The 23,847-nt window shown below is 38.5% G+C and overlaps 1 protein-coding gene across 1 annotated transcript in view; it reads right to left on the bottom strand.

Moving 5' to 3' along the window:
* LOC112985226 (AGBL carboxypeptidase 4) overlaps positions 1-12,229 on the bottom strand; it is a 588,669-nt gene extending 576,440 nt beyond the window's left edge. The window contains exons 1-2 of the mRNA XM_064516411.1: positions 12,198-12,229; positions 11,052-11,268 (exon numbers count right to left, since the gene is read on the bottom strand). Coding sequence (XP_064372481.1) covers positions 11,052-11,268; positions 12,198-12,229 — 249 coding nt within the window. The remainder of the gene's footprint in view (positions 1-11,051; positions 11,269-12,197) is intronic.
* Between the last annotated feature and the right edge of the window lie 11,618 nt (positions 12,230-23,847).

A 23,847-nucleotide genomic window follows, 5' to 3' on the forward strand; every position in this document is an offset into this window, starting at 1 on the left:
TGTTTTCGTTAATGACCAGCATAAACTAGTCTCTATACTTTTTGGAATTTAATTGATGAACTGCAAAACAAATGGTTATAGTTAATAAAATTATATTTTGCCATCTGTGTCCGGTAATGAGAAAATCTGAATTATAGCAATGAAAAAGAATAAAGTTTTCTGCCAGAAAGATCAATGCATCCCACCTCTTTGTCAGTATCAAATTAGATGTTATCTGTTACTGTGTATTTCTCTCACTGGTTGCCATGGCTAATGGGAATTTGGGCCAAGATGGACATATAGGAATTCTGTTGATCATGAAGAATATAATACCTTTTTCTTTGCCTTTCTACGATCCTGTGTAACATGAGTCTGCCATGTTATTTGGTCTGGTTGCATCCCAAACTCATTTATAAGAGGACAATTTCATTCAGCCCTGCGGTGTCATTTGTTGTTATAAAATCTTATTTATTTATGTAATATAAATCCAGAGGATATGTGCAGTTTTATTCCTTAAGCTCTGAAGGGTTTCTGAATCAATTGGAGTTGAACGCATATCCAGTATTGCCACATTATCTTGTAAGTATGATGACAACAGCGGAAAAGCACACTTCTGTAATACACGTTCTTCTTTCCAGAGTTCATATGCAGAGCAGTTTGTTCTCTTGAGACTGAAGACATATACTATCTGGATTCTTCATAATGAGGTCATACCAATTAATGAACCTTTTACAAGTTTACAATATTATTACTTCCTATAAGAAACAAGAAAGAGTCCTCAAGCAGAAGACACCAAAGCACTTCATGTCAGTAACCTGATTGTCTAGAGCTATGTTAAACATCTCAATTGTTTCTCTGAGCTTAAGAAAGAGCAGGCTACATGGCAATATGGAGATGATGCATTTCCATTCACTGTAGATGCAATGACTTAGAGCACCCTGATGGGAGTAGAAACACCATTCTTGTTTTACTCCCTGTCTTTGAGATTTTGAAATATTCATAGTTTGGATTAATATCAATGTCTAGGTCTACTAAAAATCTTGATGTGTCAGTGCCAAAATGTCTTCTATTTTACCAACACCGTACCATCAACCTCTGTTTTAGTCATCATTTGTTAATCTGTAAAGTGCCTTTAATCAGTCATCTCTGACATTCCTATAAATTTTCCATCAGACATAAGGCCCTACTGGTAATTTTTCATTCTCAGGAAGGCAAATCAGAAAAACAGACCTGAAGTCTTAAATCACATGAACTGTGCAAAATAGCAGATTCCATTCCCAATTATTTTCTCAAACACTATAGACCACGCATTGGAGAGCTCAGCAGTCACAAACAGGGCCTGGCTTCCAAAACACTAAACTTCTTTTAGGTGTTTAACTATCAAAAGTTTGGCTTCAAATTTGCAGACCAAGACTTCTGAAAGAGAAGCTCGTGTTTTGAGCTCATGAGAGCAGTGTGGGACAAGGTGCATGCCAGCCTCCCGGGGAGGCACTGGCTGCACTGTCCATGGTCCCGGCGGCACCACCAGGCTTCAGGGCTCCATTCCACAGCAAAACCCCAGACAAACTAACTCCATTTACTATGGATACACTCAGAGAATGAATCCCAAAGTCTTTATCACAGACTGCTGCTATCTGATTGGATCCACGCTTGTGCAACAAACCTTCCCTATAAAGCAGGTGCAATGACACTATCCTCAGAAGAACGTTACAAATCTTAATCAGTGGCATTTATATAGCGTTTTAGAGGTTCTCAGAGAAAAAGTTCTCTAAAAGTTTGGGTTTTCTGTAATGATAGGTATAAGACTTTCTCACCTTCTATGCTGCAGAACTGTGCAGCTTTCATAAATATGGAGAAGACTACTTGATACTTTAATTCTGAGCAACTTAAATAAAAAATCTTTAACAATGCACATCTGTTACTAATGAACTAAGAAGCTGATTAAAAATATCATGATGGATATTAATGCATAACTATAATCCACCTTAATGCAGAAATACTAAATGGAAAAAAAAATGTATAATAAATATATGAGAAAAAAAATCTTTATATGTAATTTTTAGAAACTAACAGTCCACTTACAATTTAATTAATTAAGACTACATGCAAATTAGATGCAATTAATATGGAATTCAAAATAAGTTTAAGAAATTGAAGAATTCTCATTTCTGAAAATAATTTTGCTCTTGTGCATACTTATGAAAATTCCTGAAATGGATTACTTTCCTCTATCTTCAAGTTACACATTTCTTAGAATATCAAATAAAATTGTTCAGAACAATAAACACTTTCTCTAGAAAGCTATGTCCACAATTCTAAGGAATTCTGAGTGAAAACTTTTGACTGTTGGCCTAGCACTGATTTTTTTCTGTTGAAAATGTCATGTAACTGAGACCTTTTCAATCTGTGTTCATTTTTCTCAAATTGTTCTCTGCTGCCACAGTATGGTGCTCAGCTGCTGTTTGAAAACATGAAGAGGAGGATCTTTATCAGAAAATGCAGTTCTTTTCATGTACCAATATGACTGGTTGCCAGGTCAGACCTCTTTTAAGGATTATTAAAAGTTTTTAAACTGTATACTGTATTTTTAGGAAGTTAAAACACTTTTCAATTAAGTACCTACTACTTTACATTAAAAAGTTCCTGTATCCTTATGCTATTTGTATGTTATTTTGTCTTTGAAACAAAGATAAATATTGCTTTAGGTGTTTGTGGATTATAGTGGCACTTCAAAGGTAGCTAGCATTTTCTAGAAACATGCTCTTTTTTCTGAAATATTATGATTATTCTAAAATAAAATATATTTGAAAATAAACTGATATCTTAAAATAAAAAGAACCTTAGCCTCCCTTGTGTGCGTTTGATGTCTTTCTTCAGTGCTCTATTCTTTGATGCAAAAATACTTTCTTAACAATTCAGAAAAGTTCAGAACTCAGGATTAGCACCGACAAACCTCTTACATGCAGGGCCTCAAGTGCACAACTTCCAAGTACACTACAAAAAGGACTGGTGAGCAATGATGGCATTCTCTTTACACATGGGCATTTAGCATATCTATGGAGAACTGCAGAAAGGGCTGCAGAACACATTACCTGAACCTGCTTCTCCAAATAGACTTCTGCACAAGTAATGATATCAATCAACATCCCCAGATTAGGTGGTTAGACAAATGAATGCTTCCTTAAATCAAATTTGAGAACTAGTAAATTCTTCAGTTATTTAGGTATTATCCTTTCTACCATTACAATATCTGTGCTTTGATTATGACAAAAAGAAAGATGAATCTGAAGGGAAGGTGGAAGAAGGTTTGTGAAAACCTCAAATCCTGACTCAATTTAACAAAGATTATTTTCTTTAGCTGCTTTCCATTGTTTTTAAGGGAGCAGTAAATGGCTCATAGTGTTACACACGAGTCTTAAAAAAATTGTCCAATAGGAATTTTGTAATGTTAGAAAGTTACTTGAAACCACATCTACCTCATTGTGAATTTACTTTATTCTTACACTGCAAGGAGTGAATGAACTCACCGGCCAAACCATCCGCTATCAGTGACTGCCAAGCAAATTCTTTCCATATCCTACCACCAAAGCTCTAACTCAACTCTTAGCCCCAGTGGTGTCAGCGTACAAAAAAGAAAAAAACATTTAAAAAGAATCAAAACCTAAATCAAGTGACAACCAAATCCATTTACATGCAGATCCCACTGAAAGCATCATCATCCCTCCTTATTTTGTAAGAAATTCGTTTTGCCAGAGATACTGAGAGTCTGGACTTAAAGTCTAGGATTTATGGTTTTTGCTTTATACATGTTGTTATAGTGTCAGTGCTATCATAGGATAATGGCAAAATATTAGGGCACATGTCCTTGTTCCTGCAAGGTGTTGAATGCTCTGATCTTGGATCTAGAGGCACTTTTACATACATTTAATTTCAATCCCATGAATTTAGCCAGTGACTTCAATAATACTATTGACCATGCTTACATTTAAACCTATGCATAAGTGTTTTTCCTAATCAGAGTCACGATGTGCAGTTTGCACAAATTACGTGAACAAGATTTTGCCTAAGGTACTCAAAGATTTTAATAACCATTACATTATATAGTTAGTATAAAGCTAAATCAATAAATAGCCCTTTCTTTGGTTAAATTAAAAGGCATAAATCCAAATCCTTTGGCTTGAGCAGACTTTAAAATTTTTAGATAAGCCTTCAATCCCAAGGGCTCAGCCCCACAGGTAATGTGGGCCAGGCTAACCATCTTCTGGGTCTACAATAAAAGATTAAAGATTAAAATACAACTCCAGCCTTGCAGATGTATCACACAGTCACCACTCAGGAGATCTAAATAAAAACCAACTCAAACACTGTCAAAATCCCATCAGAGCCAATGCAGTAAAGTGCTACTGGGCAAATGTAGTTAATAGCTCCACATAGCACGATTTCCCCTACATGCAAGTGCATTCGGCATCACTATCAACATGGTAATTATTGCTTAATGCTGTACTACAAAAGAGGGAAAACAAATTTCTGTAAATGAAAGTGGGAGAAAAACAAATGTAATCTAGGGTTTGCACTGGTTTCGAGAGCTGTATATATGTTCAGAATATGTCTATGTCCTGAGGGCAATTAAGTAAATAATAAAACCATAAAAGGCTTTACACTGCTTTACATACAGGACCTGTGCCTTCCTTTTTTGATGGAATGATATTAATTAGATTTATTCTGCTACTTCCCCTGCACCAATCAAAATAGGAGCAAAGTAAAGTAAATGGTCACTGGCTTGAAAAGCTTGGAGTGCAATAATTCAAGGTAGCTGCCCAGATCTGCAGGTGGAACTCACTGTGTGGACAAAGACAGTTTGGTTCCTAACAGGATCAAAACAGCCACTGAGGAGTGTGGCACCCAGCCAAGCAGAAAGTGCTGAGGACAGGAACGTGTATGATATTCTGCCTCTCATCTGAAATTTGGCATCACCATGAAATGCCTTTCTGCACTTGGGTGTTAGTTCAAGCATGTCAGGACAACCAACTAGATCATCACTTCTCTTAAGCACTCTTCTGAGAAAATCTTGAGCTGAATTCAATGTTGTCAACATGTCCTACATATGCTCAGGGCTCACAAATGAACTGGGTTCTTCAGGGAAGTTTCTATACACAAATAACCTTAGGCAGAAGCTAAGTGCCTGAGATTACCTTTGTGTCCAGTTTAAAAATAGCCAGGGAGGCAATTTTACCTTTTCTCTGGAAAAGTTCACAACACAGCTGCATAACATAAATATCCTAACCAATCTGCTTGTCCCACAGGAAGAAAGGCAGTGAGAGGGAAGGTGCACTAGCAAAGTGGCTAGCTATTCAGGCAGCCAACATGTTTCCTCTGAGGCTGAAGCCCTGTAACTTTTCTAACCACAGGCCAAAGGACTGCATATTGCACCAGCTTCTCCAGAAATGTGGAGGCAGGTATTAGAAGATGTAGCAAACAGGGAGCACAAGAGACATAAGAATAAAGGAAACAGGTCATAGGACAGGACATGAAGTTACACTATACGGCATTGGGATGGGGATTGAGTGTGGAAAAGAGACTTGAGTGTGCAGAAAAGAACATGACTACCTTGTGCTCTCCTGGTATTTGAAAGACCTAAAAGCTATTTGGATTTTCCTGCCACAACTCAAAGACAGAAGAGAAAGGAATAGGAAGGAACACAGCAAAATAATTAACATAAGAGCAGCAAACATTTAAATAAGTGCCACTACTTCTCTCTGTAGTTTGCTTTGGAAGGTATAAACTAAATGGAAAGAAAAGGGAAGCGAGGAATGGAGACAGAGAAAGGGCAAACCAGAGGAGGGACAAGTGTGGAATTAAGGTGAGCTGAAGAGCCTGTGGTGGAAGTAGAAGGGACATGAAGCCAAAGGCCAACCGGCACAGCTACAGAAAGTCCAGTGAAAGCTGTAGAAAGGTCATTGACTTTCCAAAGGTTTCTCCTTATTGCTATAGGATGAAGAGATGTCATTTGGGACCTATGGATGAAAACAGCTTGTATAGACTAACAAAAACACATATAATTCATTTACTGTCATTCCTCTTGGGAGGTTTTCATGTTATAAAGTGGATCATAACAGTTTTTCTGCAGTTATTTCTTACCCCAACAGAGCCATTATGCTCAAAGCTTCTTTCTTGTGAAGTTCTAAGTTTTTTTTTTTTTCTAAAAGTTTTTAAATGGACAAGAATAGCTATAAAATGGGTGCTACAAAGTTGACTGAAGATTTGAGTCCCCTCTTCCTTATTTAAGATTTGTTACTTGGACAGTTAGATAAACAATTTTTGCAAATCCTCCTTGTAATGATTTATCTGTATGGAATAGTGTTCTTTCTGGTATTTAAGAAATATCTAGCTAATACATGTAGTAGCCTTGCACAATATTAACTGTAAAGGATGATTTTATTGACTTTTTTTTCTAAAACTAGATCTTGCTGCCAACTTAAAGTATTCTTGTTTTTATTATAAACAGTTGTATACATCCTAAAGACAGATGGCAACTTGCTACAGTAACACAGTTTCACATATCTTAGGTTCTCTATGATTCCTGCATGTCAGTTTATCTCCCAGAACTTTCTTTTAATTCTAATGGAAAAATTTTCCTTAAAACTGATAGCATAAAATAGCTCCCTGTTGTTTTTCCCAGGATATCCCCCTCTCATACATATACACGCATGCACACACAATGTGCTATTTACAGTAACAGTTCTTTCAGAAAGAAAATATGATTTCTAGTATACATTATTTTTAGGTCCAACTCCACTTCTGCTGATATCCAACCCAGCTAAGAAAATATCTGTAGAAGCATTTAAAATCTGGCAGATAGTTTTGGGATGCCATCTATTAAGAAAGCTACAGGAACAGCAGTACTGTATGAGTAAATAGATGTACCACTGAATAAAGAGAGCATGCCTTGAACATATATGTAGATGCACCTTTACATCCTAGAGAAATGAGAAGTGGGGTTTACTTTTCTTTTTTAGCATTATTTCCGTGGCCTTTTTCAGACCAAGTAAATTGCCATAAATTGCATTTAGATGACATTTCAACCTAGCTGCAGTTATATCCATTGGAAAAATCTGATACCAATACGATTTCAAAGGTATGATACATCACACTGAAGCCTATAACTTCTATTTTTTTCAAAGAAGAGTATACTTTTCTTTTACAGAACTGTTATTACATAACCTAACACTGAACACAGAAATGGGAAATTTAACCTTAGAAAAATTGTCTATTTTCTTTGCTTCATGCTTTAAAATAGTCATAACTGAGCAGTTCAAAATGGACCAGCAGATATCAGTAGAACTGATTAGCTATTTTCACTGGGGTACCCACCCAGTCATTTAGACAGCAAATAAGGGATATTTGATCAATGAAACAGCAATGTGACATCTGGTGTGCTGTTTCACAGTCATAGGGCCTGATTCTGATCTCTCTGAGACCGGCATAAATCAGGAGTAATTTATAAAATTAAAAGGCATACACCAAACTGGTGTGGGATCAGAATGAAACACTTTGTGTTCCAATCTGCTTCACTCAGTATCTCATGTCTGACTTAAGAGATTGGCTCACTTACAGAGCTCTACATTAGACATATTGCCTTCTTGTTTTAAAATATGTATGTTTAATATTTAATTTAACAGAATTCCATATTCCCGTCTCTGTGTACTGTGCAAGTCCCTTGGAGGCTTGTGGTTTGTATGTGCAGTCGCAATACTCCTCAAGAGTAATTTGGAAGCACCATTGCCTAATGGGGTGAAAGGAAGTGTCTGTCTCCAATTAATCTTGGTTCTCTTTTGAGTGAAGGAAATATTGCCAAGGCAGAGGCGATTTGTATAGTGGACTCTAGAAGCTGAGCCAGGCTCACCAAAATTCAATTAATTTAGTATGCGTGATAGTGCAATACTGGTAGAGGTACATGTCTCATCAATTGTCCACACAGTTCAAGTATATACAGCTAATTTAGAGTACCAATTTCAAATGGTTACACACACAAAAATTTTGTCAACTCTGAAATTTTTCATAGTGCTACACATAACTGTTACTATATGTAAGCATCATAAAATAGGTACTGTAAATATAAATTGAGCCTGCGCTTTTACTTTCACAGAAACATAGAAATTATTTTTCATTACGTTATGGTGTTCAATATTGTATAGTACTTGCCAAGACGACAGACAGATACATAATATGCAAAAAACTAACGGCACAATTTAAAAAAATGCTCACAGATTTTGAACTTCAGATCTGTTGGGACAGGCTGTACAAGGTCTGAAGTTACCCAAGGCCAACAATGGCAGAATGAAAACGGCAGTATAAATGATACCTACGTGGCCATGATAGCTAGCTTGCAGGAGAGACTATTTTCAAGATCATTTGGCACATCTAGAATGTGGGATAGCTCTCTGAAGTAAAGAATATAAACATTAAAAGGTCAGAAATAGACAGCTAAGTTATCCATTCACACTGGCAATGGGAATCTTTGCCATTTGGCTCTGAACCACTTTGCCAGTCTGCATCCTAATGACAATTACATGTCCCATACTGATATTTCACTTTCAATTTTCATAGAATTAGTGAAAGCATTTAAGGAGTTAATGGAGGCATAGTACTTTCTTTAGAGAAAATATGAAATTAGATTAGAAATTAGATTGCCTTGAAAACATTACATGCAGCAAAATGTGCACTCAGAAAGCCTTCAGGAGCAATCATCTAAGCATGGTTTCTTGTGACTTGCATTTTACAGTTCCGCTACAGAGAAAAAAAACCCCAAAGATCTGTGGCGAGATTCTGTTGTCTCCAAGAGGCACAGAGCAAAACTTTACAATTCAGGAAAACTGAAATTGCATCAAACCATTCTCACAATCTTAAACCACTGCAGGGAGTCGTAAAATCCCCCTGGGACAAAACAAAGGGTAATAAGGGCTACACCGCAGCCCCTCCCTAACATGCTGCCCCACTCCCTGCACAAGGACATCAGAGCATGTCCTCAGAAGGCATCGTTACATGTTCCTTCACCGCTTTCTACCAGGGGCATCGTCCCTTGGCCAGGAATAGAGCTTTTAGGGGGCCAGAGCAGGGATGGAGCTCTGGTTCGTAACTCTGTATCCACGTTACGTGGCACGCAATCCTCTAAAGTGCAGCCAGCTCCTGCTTTGATGAAGCACTGTGCAGCGAGGACTGAAGGATCCTGTTTTTCACCATTTAAAGATGTATGATAGCAACAAAGCTCTATGTTAAAATATTTAACTCACAGAGAACTTATGGAAATTGTCTATTCAAGCTCAGCAAAGACATTAAATTACCAAGCTGTTCTAGGACAGTTGTGTGTGGAGAAAAGCCAGAAATGCTCCCGGATGGTAAAGTTACTTACAAAAATTAGATTGTGAGCCTGATTCAGAAGCTTTTTTATACAGATCAGCATGGTGAGCTGCAAAATGTTCCCATATCAATTTCTGCAAAACATACTGTGTGTGTACATATAGATATAAAATCAGGACTTATACACAGCACATTTCCTGCCATATTTTGAATGGCATCTGTTTGTTTAGTTTGCTGAAATATGAAAAATAATATTTAGCAACTGGTAACATAATGTTAACAAGATTTAAGAGTATAGCTCTGTCTGTCAAAATGCAGATAAAAGACAAATCCATCTATCTCAGTATTTTAATCAGTCAGATCATGGTTTTGATGAATATGCAAATGTGACTGTTTATACACTATTTTCAGAGTGAAAGGAAACAAATTCAGTTCCATTATAGAATTAATGACAGTTCTGTCCTCTAAGATTAATAATTAAAACCCTACAAATATTAAAATGATAGTGCTCCTTACTCCCACCCTCTGAAGATTTTCTTTTTTCTTTCTTTTTTTTTTTTAAAAAGATCTTTTCCCCTTATAATTGTCTCCCCCCTAATTGGGGTGATTAATAATTAATGTCAGTTAGGAATATGTAATGGTCAACCAGGAACTGTACTTAACTGACAAAAGGGTTAACATGATGCTTTCTTTTGTTAATTTTTTCCTTATTCTTCTACCAGAGTTGGTATTTTCTCCAAATTTTATGCCAGTATAGGGAACTCAATGGAGTACTCCAATAGTGCAAGCCCTTTATTCCAATGCTGATTGTTCATATGATTTTATTCTGATTTTCATGATATATTATAGGATCGTTTTTAAAGCCTCAGGTGCTGAAGCCATTTCTTCTCCTATTCCCCCCCCCCCCCCCCCACAACAAGCGTAGACCAAAAATAAGCTCAGAGGAAAGATTAAAAATGTGAAACAGTGCACTATAAGGTCTGAGAAAGCAAAAGGGAAAAACACAAGAGTTCAGCAATTATTTTTAATCTGATGATTTCTGAGATGATATGGGAGTGGCTGAGGCACGATTCCAGAATCCTCAGGACAGGAACACTTCAGTTCAGAGACAGGTTATAGCAAAGTGAGCAGAAGTTCAGCCTCACCCATTAAGCCTACTTCCAGCACCAGGAAGAACTATCATATTTCATTTTCCTGTGGCCACTAGTATCTAAATTGAGATCACTAAACCCCTATTATTCAAACCACCAAAAGAGCCACTTTTAAGAATAATAATAATAATAATAAAAAGGTAGATTTTAAAATGCTTTGCATTATTTTACCTGGAAAAATTACATTTTGATTCTAAAGATGCTTATTTCCTACTGAATAGGAAAGCTCTTCCAGAAAGACAGATGGACAGAGTACTCTAAAAATCATATTTCTTCAATAAAGCTGTTTCAGTTTCTTCCTTTAGTATCTTTAGAGCTGAATTGATCCTACCTGGGAATTTTAGTATTGCTTTGCAAATCACAAAGGAAGCACTTCATGTGAAATTAAATTAGGATTTGTCTATATTTCACTATGCAAGTAAGCTACCTCATGTGTCATTGATAGCAGAAAACCAAATATGTGTGTGTGTGCATTTTAGCAGAGATGACCAATTATACTTGATAAGTGTTTAAGTAGGCATTCCTAACGAAGCATAGTAGCTGGCAAACATGCTTACTACTTACCACACTAAGTCCGAGCAATTCTCTGCAAAAGTAATCCATATTCCTCCTTTGTAGGCTGTCAAGATAGTGCTGAAGGCGAGTATAGGTGTAGGGGTAGCAGTAGGCAAATTGATAAACGTCATCCTCACGGTCAAAGCAAAAGGCAAATGACATGACATAGTTCTTCCTGTGGGCCGGGCAGCGGTAGTAATACACATTTTTAGAGGGTATTCTTTGCCTGAAAAACAAAAACAACATACATACGTTGAAACATCTATAAATGGACATAAGAAATCTGAACTAAAAGGCTCTCTGCGATTCATATTTCATCTCCAACAAATGAAGCGAATCAACTTGAGCAGCTGGAGAGCAGCCGTGCACCAGGCCCGGGGCCCAGGCACAGCAGCGGGGCAGCAGGGTCGCCGCAGGAGGAGAGCCTCTCACGCGGCCGACGAGACCTGCTCCCGCTGAGCTGCCCGGACGCAGAGCGGGGCAGCTATCCGCTGCCGTCCCCTCCAGCGAGCGCGACCCAGCACCGCTCCACCGGCGTCAGCCCGACCTCCGCCTGGAGAGTAGCCCCAGCCTTTGATGCAGGCCTGGTTCTCCAGCCCCGAGATGAGGCATCATTAACGAAGGCATGTCAGTGCGAGACTGGTCCTGAGCTTCAGGATACCTTTATATTATGATTGCCCTTAACAGTCAGGAGATGTATCAACACCTAGCCCAAGAACAGAGGAAGAAGATAAATTATTGAGGAGGGGGAAAGACCAAACCCCAAACCTTCAGCTATGGTAAATAACCTAGTGCTAAATTAGAAAGCGAGGGAGAAATGGGTGTTTGGTCCTCTTCCAAACTGGATTGCTGCCTTTCTCAAGACTTCTTGCTTATACTGCTGACATTATAAAAATGAAGATACGTGATGGTAAATAATTATAGTAGAGATGATAATATCATTGTTATTAAGATGGTATCTATTTAAGGAATATCAAATGCCTGCTTGACATCTTTCACCCAACTTCAATTATTCTTCTATTTCTCAATAGAAGTAAGAGGGATCAAACCCTTGTTCTATGGATGTTCAATATTTCTGTTTGTGCTCCTTCTGCATTTTGTACATGGATTTTCTACCTTTAGGTAGATATGAGATTCTCTAGTCGTGCCATGTACTTGTAATTTGATGTAACTAAGTTACCAGTCATGTTTGGCAACAAAACACTATGGTCCTGCAGACTCTAACTAATTCAATTATACAACATTATAAACAGGTCTCATCTAATGATTGGAGCAGATCTCAGCTAAACTAGGATCACGGTGAGGGAAAACATAATAAGATTTACAGCCATAGCAATAGCAATGTGCCTCTCCGTAATGGTTCCGAGAAGCTTGCCGACTGCGGAGCAGTTTTGGCCTTTCGGTGCTAATATGAAATAGAGGACAAAACCCTCCAATTATGCAGAAGGACGTATTTGCCAATTAGCAGCAGTTAAGGAGTCGGATCAGCAAGACTCAGGAGCTACAAAGAGAAACAGAAAGGAATTGAGATGTTCTTGAAAAAGTACAATAAAAAGCCAGTGATGCAGTTAATTAGATTTGAAATAAGAATAATTTGCCCCTTTTCTTGCCCTGGTTCTTGAGCATTCAGGGCTTCAAGAATTTATTCCAGCATTTTTGGGGTAAATGCAACACTTGCTTATCACTAAGATCTAAAACTGATTTTTAAGCCACAAATGTGCAGGATAGAAAAAAAAATACTTCTGAAATTTTCAAAAGTAGCAGTGGGGAGAAAAAAAAGGCTGCCAGCCGTGTGCATGCAGTATCCTAACCTAATAGGTTTCTCCAGTTTCTTAACATATTTCTATCATTCACCCTTACTCTGGAGTGCTATAGGACATCCCTCATTTGATCTCAAATCAAGCAGATGATATGGCAGTGGGTAAATGTATTCTAGCTCCCAGTCCTCAAACCGTAATGCAAGTTTAAACAGTATGTTGCTGAGTTGTTGAACTTTATTTGTTTCCAAATTAGCATGGGAGAAATAACAAAGGAGAAGCCTTACTTTCTGCAATAAAAATTTCATGTAAAATGAGACCAATAGGAAGAAATTCAGGATTTTAGAAAGGGTAATGGTAATTGAAATTCATCTGCTGATAGTTAATGTTTAAATGACACATAGTTCTCCCTGGTTCAATAACTTTCTACTTTTAAGCAAGTTGAAGACAACTTTTGTTAATGTATTAAAGGCACTTTTGATATTTTGTTCCCTTTCCCCTTCATTATAGAAGCTAAGCATCTGTTTTATTATCCACTTTGACACATCACTTTATGGCTGCATTTGGCTATTATGGCTAATCTTGATGTCTAGGACATCTGGTATTGACATTTCACTATCTGCTGTCTGACACAACAGCAGAAACCATCCTCAGTTCCTAAGCTTAAATTCACCCTCTCAGGGCAGAAAGTGCCCAAACTCTTAATTCAAACCATATCTTCCAAAAATAATTATAATAGTACTCCTGTCACTGCTAATCTATTTTTATCTCTCCTAGCACTTTGTCACTGCTAATCTATTTGTGAGTCATATAGAGAAAGAGAGTTAATGTTTAGATACCAACAACACATCTTTACACACAGGAGCCTAATCAGATTCAGATCTTATCAGAGAATTAAAGAAAAAAGAAAAAAAAAACGGAAAGAAAAAGGAAGAAGAGCGACACAGTGCTAGCTATCACCAACTGAGTTTTTGATAACGAAAAGACATTGCTCAGTTCTTGAATTAACCTTTGTGTCCTAGATGCACTATTGTTTACTCTTTCCCTTTTTTGTTCTATGCCTTCTGGAAAAGGACACCCACACACTGTGGCAGCAGCTGCTCCTATTAATTTAAAGCTATTACAAAAATTAAAATTAAACCCAATTACTTTGGCTGGTTTATAGCCGGGGAACGGCTTAGTCTGATTGTTCCCTCTGGTTATGGACAAAAACAATATTCCTACCTACAGGCAGCTGCCAGTGGAATACTAATGCATCGAGGGCCTGGCAGGGACAGATTCAGACGCTGACTTTAACTGCATTTCTGAGTAGAGACAAATATCTTATCACGGATCTGCAGAAATGCACCAACTTCTTATACTGTAAGTCACAACGAAGCTGATTTGTAGTTAGAGGTAGGAAAGCAAAATTACAGGAGAAACCTTCAGACTCAGACTTGCCATTTTGCATTTCCAGGCAGCTAACGCTAAGAAATGCACCCTGCTAATTGATACACCACTGCTTGAATTTCATCACTTCTGGACGGTTATTTAAAGGAGAACCACACCAATTCTAAGCACAGCCACAGAATATAAGATGCAAGCAACTATATTTCTAAAAACAGACCGGAAATTATTAAGGAAATGAAGCTTAATATTTTACATGATTTTAAAAGAAATTCAGACTGCCTATTCTTAAAGATAATATCACATTTTTTCTTCCAAAAGGAGAAGGAAGCAACGAAAGGAAGATTTCTTCTCTATTTTTGATTCATCTTATAGTGCAGTGCCAGTCAGACAAAGGTATCCCAAGCCAGGGGGTTTAAGCACCTTCTCCTCCCACCTCACAAGGGAGGGCTCCTAACCCAGCAGACTTGTTACGCTGAGTGTGAAGGCACATTTGCTTGTAGGTGCCTACATATTTGCTACATTGCACTCTGGAGTCTGGCCGTATACTCTGTTTTGGTAGCGTGCAATAAGGTCAAATATGTCAGTTTACCAAAAAATTTGACTCCTCAGTCAATGTCAAAACTCTGACCAACTTCAGCAGCCCCAGGATTTTACTCTTTTTTACTACAATAAGCAGTGAGTGGTATTCCTCACAACTGAGCTTTGAAAATTGTATCCTAACTATACTTCTGTTTTCAATTCAATTTCAATTTCAGCTCTATCTTAACCATAATTTTGAGCTTGAAGACAAACTTGTGTTTTATTCCTTTGCTGCCTTCTTTCCCTCTGAAAACTGAGAGTTAATCTTAAGACTTGGGGGACAAGCACCAGAGGGGTGCCATGGGGGTGGGGGAGGGGTCTGTTCTTCTTTAGGTTTTAAACATTCAGCGCTGATCAAAGACTAGGGCCCTCATGTGGTACCACAATACAAATAATTAGAAAATCACAATTTTTAGAGGGCTTTTTCTCCCCTAATGCAGGACCAAAGCAGGGAGCTTTTGCCCAGCCAAATTCCCAATGATCTTAATGAGCAGCCTAAACAGTCTTTGGACTGCGTTTAATATGGCACTCATAAAGTAATTATTCAGCTCCTTGCCTCTACAGGATTGGCTTAGACATATTACAGTCAGTAGACTTCAAAGTAAAATGATGATCTTTGGAGGAGAAACAAAAAGCTGCAGGTGCTGTAAGAAGATCAGTGGCCAAAAGAAAAATTAAGTGATCTGACTTGTAGAGAAATGCTCCAGTGAATCTGATTGCAATGTAGTCTTAGCTGTGGGGACACACTGTGGTGATCATTTTCAATTGCCATCAATTTGCAGATGTAGAGACACCCTTTAAGAATTGTACCAATTTCCAAGCTTGCTTACGTAATTCTTAGCAGTGGGCCTGAATGACAATCTCAGAGGAAATTATGCCCCAATTTTGGAGACATTCGAAGCACAAACCCTGATTCTGATTCACCTTTTGAAAATAACTTGAAGGTATTTATTGACTGTACCCAAAATAGGAGCTCTAACCGTTCCTTCTAAGTGTCCAAATTTTATTCTTAAAACTAGATGTCCCTATTTATTAACTGCAAGAAATCCAGCAAACTCTGGGGAAAATATAAGCAAGTTAATCATGCACTGCAAACTCTTTCTCTACTGGGAGGCAGCCCTTTCAAATTGAAGGCCTTACTGACTCTTTTCTCTGTTAGTCTAAGCCATTATTTTTTTTCTTGCTTATTCTTGTTGACAAGTGGAGCTGACCATCTTCAAAATCCCAAGCTTACAAGTGACAAAATAAGTTTGTAGGCTTTTTTCTTGCACAGAATTTTATATTTGATTCACAGAGCATGGAGTGACAGTGAATATGTCAGGTGGTGTTAAATATTTTTTGCAGACAACAGAATGGGTTTTGGCACAGCCAACTCAATTTCAGACACTACAGAATAAGGCCTCCTTTTATTCTTGTTAGTATTTATTAGAATGTTCTCTGAATACATTTCCCATTTTTAATAGCCCACTGTGCAAGTCAAAGTTTTCCACCTCTACAAATGTCTGGTTTCTTCTTACTGAGTACAAAAATCAAAGTTTTCTGTAAATCTATAGCTTTCTTAAAATCAGGAAATCTTCACTTTGAGTATATTACAAGGCATACAGCTTTCAACAGTTAATGTTAATTGAAATAATTAAGTGAACTCTATAAAGATAGCTTGGTAATTCAAATAATTAAATGAACTGTACAAAGATTGCTTGTAAGCTCTATGCATTCTTTACAACTTCAAGGGAAAAACACTGAGTTCTTTACTGTTTTTTTTCTTAAAATGTATTTAAATCTAAGTGAGCAATGAAAAGGCGGATTTCATTTTCTGGAGGAATTCCGCATTTTAAATGTCTGTAATAAATATGGGAAACCTCCATCAGCACTATGAGATATTCTAACCTGGCATGCTTTTTATGGGGCTCAATTCTGCTCCACGCACATTAGAAGAATCAGTCCCATAAACTGATATTAAGGTAGGGAAAATATCCTAAAAGCACATTCCTTCCACTGAAGGACTGAAAGCCAAAACCTAGAAACAGAATCTTCTAACACCACCATATCATTGCAAGAACAAATGTTGTGAGAATAATTCCCCACACTTCACGCACGCTGAGATACATTCTGTGGGAACTTGTTAAGAAAGGCTTTTAACAAAACCCTATCTTCAATGTAGTGTAATGTTATGACAGGGAAAATTCAGCGCTAAGGAGAAACAATAAATATAAAATAGCAATGAGAAATATCCTTTGTTCTGTGTTTGTAAAATACCTCATAGACACATGGTCCCTGGTCATGGGCCAGACTTCTATGTCCTATGATAACGCGAATAACAAAAACATAATGAACCCACTCTATGCAAAACCAGAGGGAACCAGCAGTAGGCGTTTTTCCCCAAAGCGACAGGAAACGCCACGGAAAGCACGTCCTACGGGGGAGGCACAATGAAGCAGTGTGCAAGGGTCAGGGAGCGAGCCCTACCAGCAGATCGTGACTATGAGACATAAAGCAATACTAAAAACTTGTTACTGGATTCTGCTGGCTGAAATGAAAACATCCTTCAAGTCACCAAAATAAACATACCTTTATGAAAAGAAGGGCTGCTGTATTGTGAGTTGGCAAAAAATAATTATAAAAATGACTAAACAACTTTTTAAAATAGCCTCAAATCAGACAGGGCAACCCTGCATCCCCCGATGAAGAGAAGTGTTTTAGGTTTTGTTTTTGGTCCTCCAAACCTCAGCAGTTTTGTGGAAGGAGTTTTTTTCAGTGCTGTCCATCTCCCGTTAGTGCATCTCCCCAAAACATGAAGCATGCTCCATGAGCTCCAGATTCGGCCAGTGCCCTCTTTTGACAAAACACTTCAGCATATGTCTTAGGGGAGCTGTCAGCTGGTAGAGAAATTCAAAATCTTTTGCCAGCAGCATATACAAGTGGCCTCTCCAGTGGACAAGCAGCAGGTTTATCCTCTTTGCTCCCCCCTGCCTACGATTACAATCAAAGCTGTGCTCTCTCCTCCATCTTGTGTTTATTCTGTCCAGTTGCTTAAGCTCTTACTGCAGTGACTTCCCTCTGAAGCAGCTGTTCCAATACTGCAATTATTCTACGGAAACTCTGTTTAAACTGCAGGGATAATGAATGGTGCTGATTTTTTATGCTGTCGAAATATGATTTGCCTACTGACCACAAATGTTCCAGCCATGTATTGCTTCTATAAGCAATATTTCTATGCAGCACTTATAAAGGAAAGAAGAAAGAAAGGGAGAAAAGCTGACTTTCCACAAAAATACCGAAATGAGAAAAGAATGATACAGTGGAGTGTACATGCACTGCCATCCTTTTAAGAGGTCATGAATGGAAGATATGGAAGCAGGAGCCATTCCTGTCCTGAAATGCAGATACTGGAAAAGGAAAAAAAGAAAAAAAAAGATTTAAGTTGGTAAATGTTAGGGATTTGTGATAAGAAGCATTGGAAAGAGGGAGGAAAACAATGCCTTAAAATGCTGCATCACTGGAGGTCTAAGCTTGGGACATGTGGAAGGGATAAGCAAGTTTTTCTGGAAGCAATTCAGAAAGAATAGTCACAAAAATTGTTAAAGAAGTGGAGAAATTTCAAAGAATTAATTCAGCATGAATAATGATGCATCAGTAAAAGTGAGGACAAGAAAAACTCTACCTCAGCACATAAATCTGAAAACCACATGGCAATGGTTGTCCTAGCTTTGACCTACACCAGACTCTCTGGCCATAAAAGAAAAAGTATATCGACAACTTCAGAAAACAGTTTTTATATACCAATATCAGGGAGACAGTAAGCCTCTAAAAAAACAGAAGAAAATGCATCACTAACTAGACTAGAAACAAAGTCAGGTCAGGAGACGGAAGGAAGGAAACGAGACTGGAACATCAAGCATACCAGCTTTGAGCTGGCCAGAAACCAGGTAATGGAATGACTTTGAATAAATGACCTTTTAGGCCTTACCTTTATCTCCTGTCCGTGAAAGAGAAATGCTTGAGAGCACCATGTGTATTGGACAAATTTTAGAAAAGATTGCTCAGTAAGCAATAGTTCATTTCTATTCACAACCTCTCAAAAAAAAAAAAAGTTTCAATTAGATTTTACTCAGACAGCCAAGTCAAAGGAGTTCTAAAGAGTGACTAAATGTTTTACCCACCAGTGTACCCTTCATGTCCAAACTCAGCATTTTACCCCATGATTCTTTCCTGATTCCACTACAGTCTGATATTTAATCCTTCAAGATTATGTTGACTGGAAAACACTTACAGTATCATACAGACTATAAAATCAAGTCTTTGCAATGTTTGGAGTACATGTTGGCCTGGGAATTAGGGACCACCTCAATCCCAAATTCAACTCCCTGAACTGCACTACCAGTAGACCACTGGGTCATCCCTAATAGCCTCTTAGCCTCAATTACCTAATTAGCCTTTTCCTCACTTTCCTCTTCTCCCTTTCCCATCTGTTCATCTATTCCCACCACTCCCTGTTCTTCTGCAAGAATAATTTTTAAAATCTATGTTAACTTCATTTAGGCTATTCTCGGGTGACTTCCCTTGTATGCAAGAATAATTTATAAGTCTCATAAGAGCCCCAACTTGAAGAAGTATTTCAGTAATGTCTGAATTCTAAAATCCATGTTAAAAATGTTGATGATTCCACATACTCTACATACAAAGCCGAGATTGTTAACTTACCATGTCATTTGGATGTGAAATTTAACTAACTACCAAAGAAAGAAGAATAGATATGAGATACGTTTTACCAGTTGCAGTCTGCTTGATCCTGAGCTGTCCTTAGGAAGTTCTGAAACCCTCTGGAAGCCTGAGCCTTTTCAATTTTATTCCTCACATGTATGAAGAGCATTCCCTGATAGCAGAAAATTGATGAACAGGATAAAGAGAAAAGAAAACAGAAACTGTCACCACAGGTCAGACTTGAATAGATGGGCAAACTTCTTTATAATATTGTACTTTATCCCAACTTCTGTCTCCACACAATGAAATCTGAATTTGGTCATTTATTTTTAAAATCCCATTTCTTATGCACTCTAGCATCTTGTTCACTTTTTCCACCACATCATCATCTCAAATGGCTTCTGTTCTGTCAACAGTGATGCTCAGTTTTTTCCCCTTCAGTTAAAGGAGGAGATTTTTGTGTGGTTTCCTCCATATATTAACTTTCCATTAATTAGGACTGAAGCTTGTTTATCCATCTGAGCAGCCTGTTTAGAGCACTCAGAAGTTTCTCACAGTCCGCTACAGGCTTAAATTACTTAAGTAATTACATCATTTGTAAGTGCTACCGCCTAATTCTTCACCTCTCCTCCCCAGATCATCAATAAATATATTAAGCATATGACCTGATAGGTAACTGTAAAGAACACAGCTGCTAGCCTTTTACTGTGATGAAAACTGACCACTTTCGCCCTCTTTCTTTTTGTTTCTTTGTCGTTTTTTGATCTATGATGATACTTGCCCTGTCACCATATGTGACTACTTAGCCTTTTTAGCAGTGTCTTGTGACAGACTTTGTCGCAAGCTTTTAAAAAGTCAAAATACATTATGTCAGGCAGTTCTCTTCATAATCCAGGGCTGAGACCTAAAGGTGAGGCAAATCTTCCCAACAATTCCCAAGGGCAAAAGGAATCTTGGTATCTCATGGAGTGAAAGAAATAGAAAAGATTGATGAGCAAGCCAGAAACACATTTATTTTGCAAGTATTACAATTACGATTTTCAAAAGGGTTCTGTTAGAAAGGGAGTTGCTTTATTACATGGGAAAGTTCATGTTTCTAATAGTATACACAAGTCTAGGCCAACTACCTGTTCAAGCAAGCCAACTCAGGCAAAAGCGTTTAGCACCACTGTGCAAAGATTACAGCATAAAAAAAAGGAAGAAAAAAAGGAGAACTGAGTTAAAGTCTTTTGCAAGATGCACAGGGTAGGAGAGACTGCTTAAGTCTAGGCCTATGAAGGGGGAGCCTGCGTCTCGTTCTCAGCACCAGGCACGTTCTCAGGCTCTTCCAAGGGCTGAAACAAGAAAACCTGGAGAGGTTTTCTTGTTTCAGCAGGAGTCATGGCCAGCAGGAGGGCCCAGCAGCACTGAGCATGGCTAGCAGGGAAAGGTATGGCAACAGGAGTGAAGAGCAGCTAACAAAAATACATCACAGGTTAGTGCGTCCTCAGTTTAGCTAGGTGAAGGCAGGTGAACACAACCAGCCGGCCTTGCATTGCCTTGCTAGATGAAAAGACTACTGTTACAATCATACTTCAGCAATTAGCTATTGCTACTGTGCATCTACATTGCCAGACTTCTCTTTTCTCCTTTTTATAAAAACATTGTTTAGTAAGCCACCCAACTCTTGCCCATGAGTGGGAAAAATTCTCTCTCTGACCACCAGTAAGCTCAGTACTGTTTTCCCAGGTTTCTGGATATGCGATGATGTCAGTGTATTTGAAGGGGCCACTTCTTTAAACTTAAACCTGGCCCTTGCTTCTGTCAATCAAGTCCAGGGGAAAAGGTTATCTTACCCTTTTTACCCTCCTCTCTTTTCCACGTGGCTAGGACTGGTTACTGTCAGAGGAAGGATGCTGGCCTGGATGGACTTTTGGGCTGATCCGGTATGGCCACTCGTATTTCTTTTTATGGGAACATTCACAGAGTTCTAAGTGATGTAGTGAGACATACTTTTTCTTTGCTGAAGCTGTGCTCATTAAAGTCTCTCACATCATGATCTTCCAGGTGTTTTATTATTCTCTTTTAAATTCCTGTTTCGACCATTTGCAATGTGCAGATGTAATGCTTACTGGTCTAAATATAGGATACACCCCAGATACTTGCCAGCCCTCTGGAACAGAACTTGGTTTTAATGAGACTGCATATCTTTGTTAGCAGTTCAGCTAATTCCTTCCTAAGATTCTTCAAAATTCTTTTATACATAAATCATGTGGGGCTGATGATTTACTGCCTTTTAATTAATCAATTTGCCCCATCTTATCAATCTCTGATAGTGTCTCATCTTTATTCCCAAAAAAGAACAGGTCTACTATAGGTACCTCCAAAACCTTATTCACCATAAAGACTGATTTATGACGTAGAAGCACTTGATTTCTTTACATGAAAGCAATCATTTTAAAACACGTACAAAATGTGACAATGTGAGGCAAACAATTTAAATTCAGCATTGTGAACTTTATTTTTTCCCTAGGCTACACATCTTGCACATACACAAATTTTATTCTCCATTCTCCTCCATGAGCTCCTTTCTATTCCCTCCTTTCATCTTCCTCCGTTAAAGAACTATTTTACAACATCCCCATTCCTGAGGCTGTCGCACAGTAACTATCCCCAAGCACGCTCACATTTCTGCTTCTGCTACAGAAAGAGTCTGTATGCCTCCCATTTCTTCCCCATACCAGCAACGTGGCCTGTTATTAGCAATGGCAATACTGGGCTGCCAGACTACACCTGCACTGCACTGTGCAGACCTACCTTTCCTGTCCTTCATTCCTCCCATCTAGAGACAGCATTCAGAGCTACCATATTAAACAGAGAAGCGGGGAAAAAAAAGAAAGCTTCAATGAAGTGTCTCATTTTTTCTTAGCTAAAAAGACATAGAGAACAGCAAATATGGCAGCCCATCTCTTCAAAGACAAAAGTGAACACACATGTCTTGCAATAGCACGTCAATACATGGACTCTCAGATCAAGAGCTACTGCTTTGCAGACATCCAGCCCCCCACCAGCTCCAACACATCCTGATCTCAGTTGCTCTCCCCCACTGAGCCCGGCTCTAAGAAGAAAACACAGGGATGGCCAGCCAGACATCTTGGTCACCCAGTTCTCATTTCAATGAGGGGAAAAAAAAAAAAAAAAAAAAAGTAGAATTTTCTTGTTACTTAAATGCTTTGCAAGCTTGTTCACAGTGCTCTTTTTGCAAGACACAACCTTAGCAGGCTTTCTTCCCTAGATGATAAAGACGAACCCACTGCAAAGGTGTTGCCTTCAGTCTACAGGGGAAATAAAACTCAGTTCCCTCCCCTCCTCTCTTTTCAAGCATTCCTAGTTGCTGACCCATGGAGTAGTATTGATCTAAGAAGAGACTAAGTATCTTGCCCTCTCGGTCACTTCTTCTTTACAGTACACACGGAAACATGTAAGCAGAGGGAAAGTTAGAAGCACGGAGACAAGGCGCTCAGAAGCAACTGTACACTCATGGGATTTCTCATCCTCAACGCAAAGCTAAAAAATGAGATGCTGCAATGGCTGATGCTATTGAAGACAGTAGAAAATGAAAAATGGTATGTGTAGCACTAATCTTGTTTTTCCAAACTGTATGCGTGATACCAACCAGGCCACTCCAATCTTTCACAATAATAGTTGCAGCATCATTTTTCTTGATAGCCTTTTAAACATACATTCATTTCAGGAAAAATCATGGGGGGGGGGGGGGGGGTTTCCTACCTGAACAGTGTCACAAAGTAGAGCAACTGCAAACCTTATGCATATTTTGAAGTAGCATCCCATTTCACCAGGCTGAGTTTGTTCAGAATAGGAAAGCGTTATGTCCCTTACCCTATTCTGCAGTATAACCAAACATGACGGTGAGGAGAAGGGAAATGTAGGCTACATTTTATTAAATTACACAAAGTTTTATTTAGCTTTGAAAGACTCCTAACAGGTAATATATGACAAAGCTCCAGACACTTCTCTTCCTCTTTACATTGTTATAAACACAGAGAGAGAGGGTACACGCTGCTCACAGGTGGGTAAGGAGGCTGTGAGGCAGAAGTACTGTGGGAGAACGGTGTGAAGTGACACGATATACCTGCAAAGCGACTTATGATACATAAGTCGGCGATCACCAGTGCAATGTGGAACTATATTAAATAATGTTTTGCCAACAAAAGTATTTTTTCTGCTCTCTCAGTTCCTAGAGGAAACGTAGTCAGTTGAAACCAGGGGAAACTGTCTCCACTCACACCCCACCGCCCCCCAGCAATTCTTGGAGGCGAATCCTCAGCAAGCTGCTGGAAGTCCATAGCACTATGGCGATTTAGAGCAGCCAGTTTGAT

This window comes from Dromaius novaehollandiae, chromosome 8 (genome assembly GCF_036370855.1).
Source record: "Dromaius novaehollandiae isolate bDroNov1 chromosome 8, bDroNov1.hap1, whole genome shotgun sequence".
NCBI lineage: Eukaryota > Metazoa > Chordata > Aves > Casuariiformes > Dromaiidae > Dromaius > Dromaius novaehollandiae.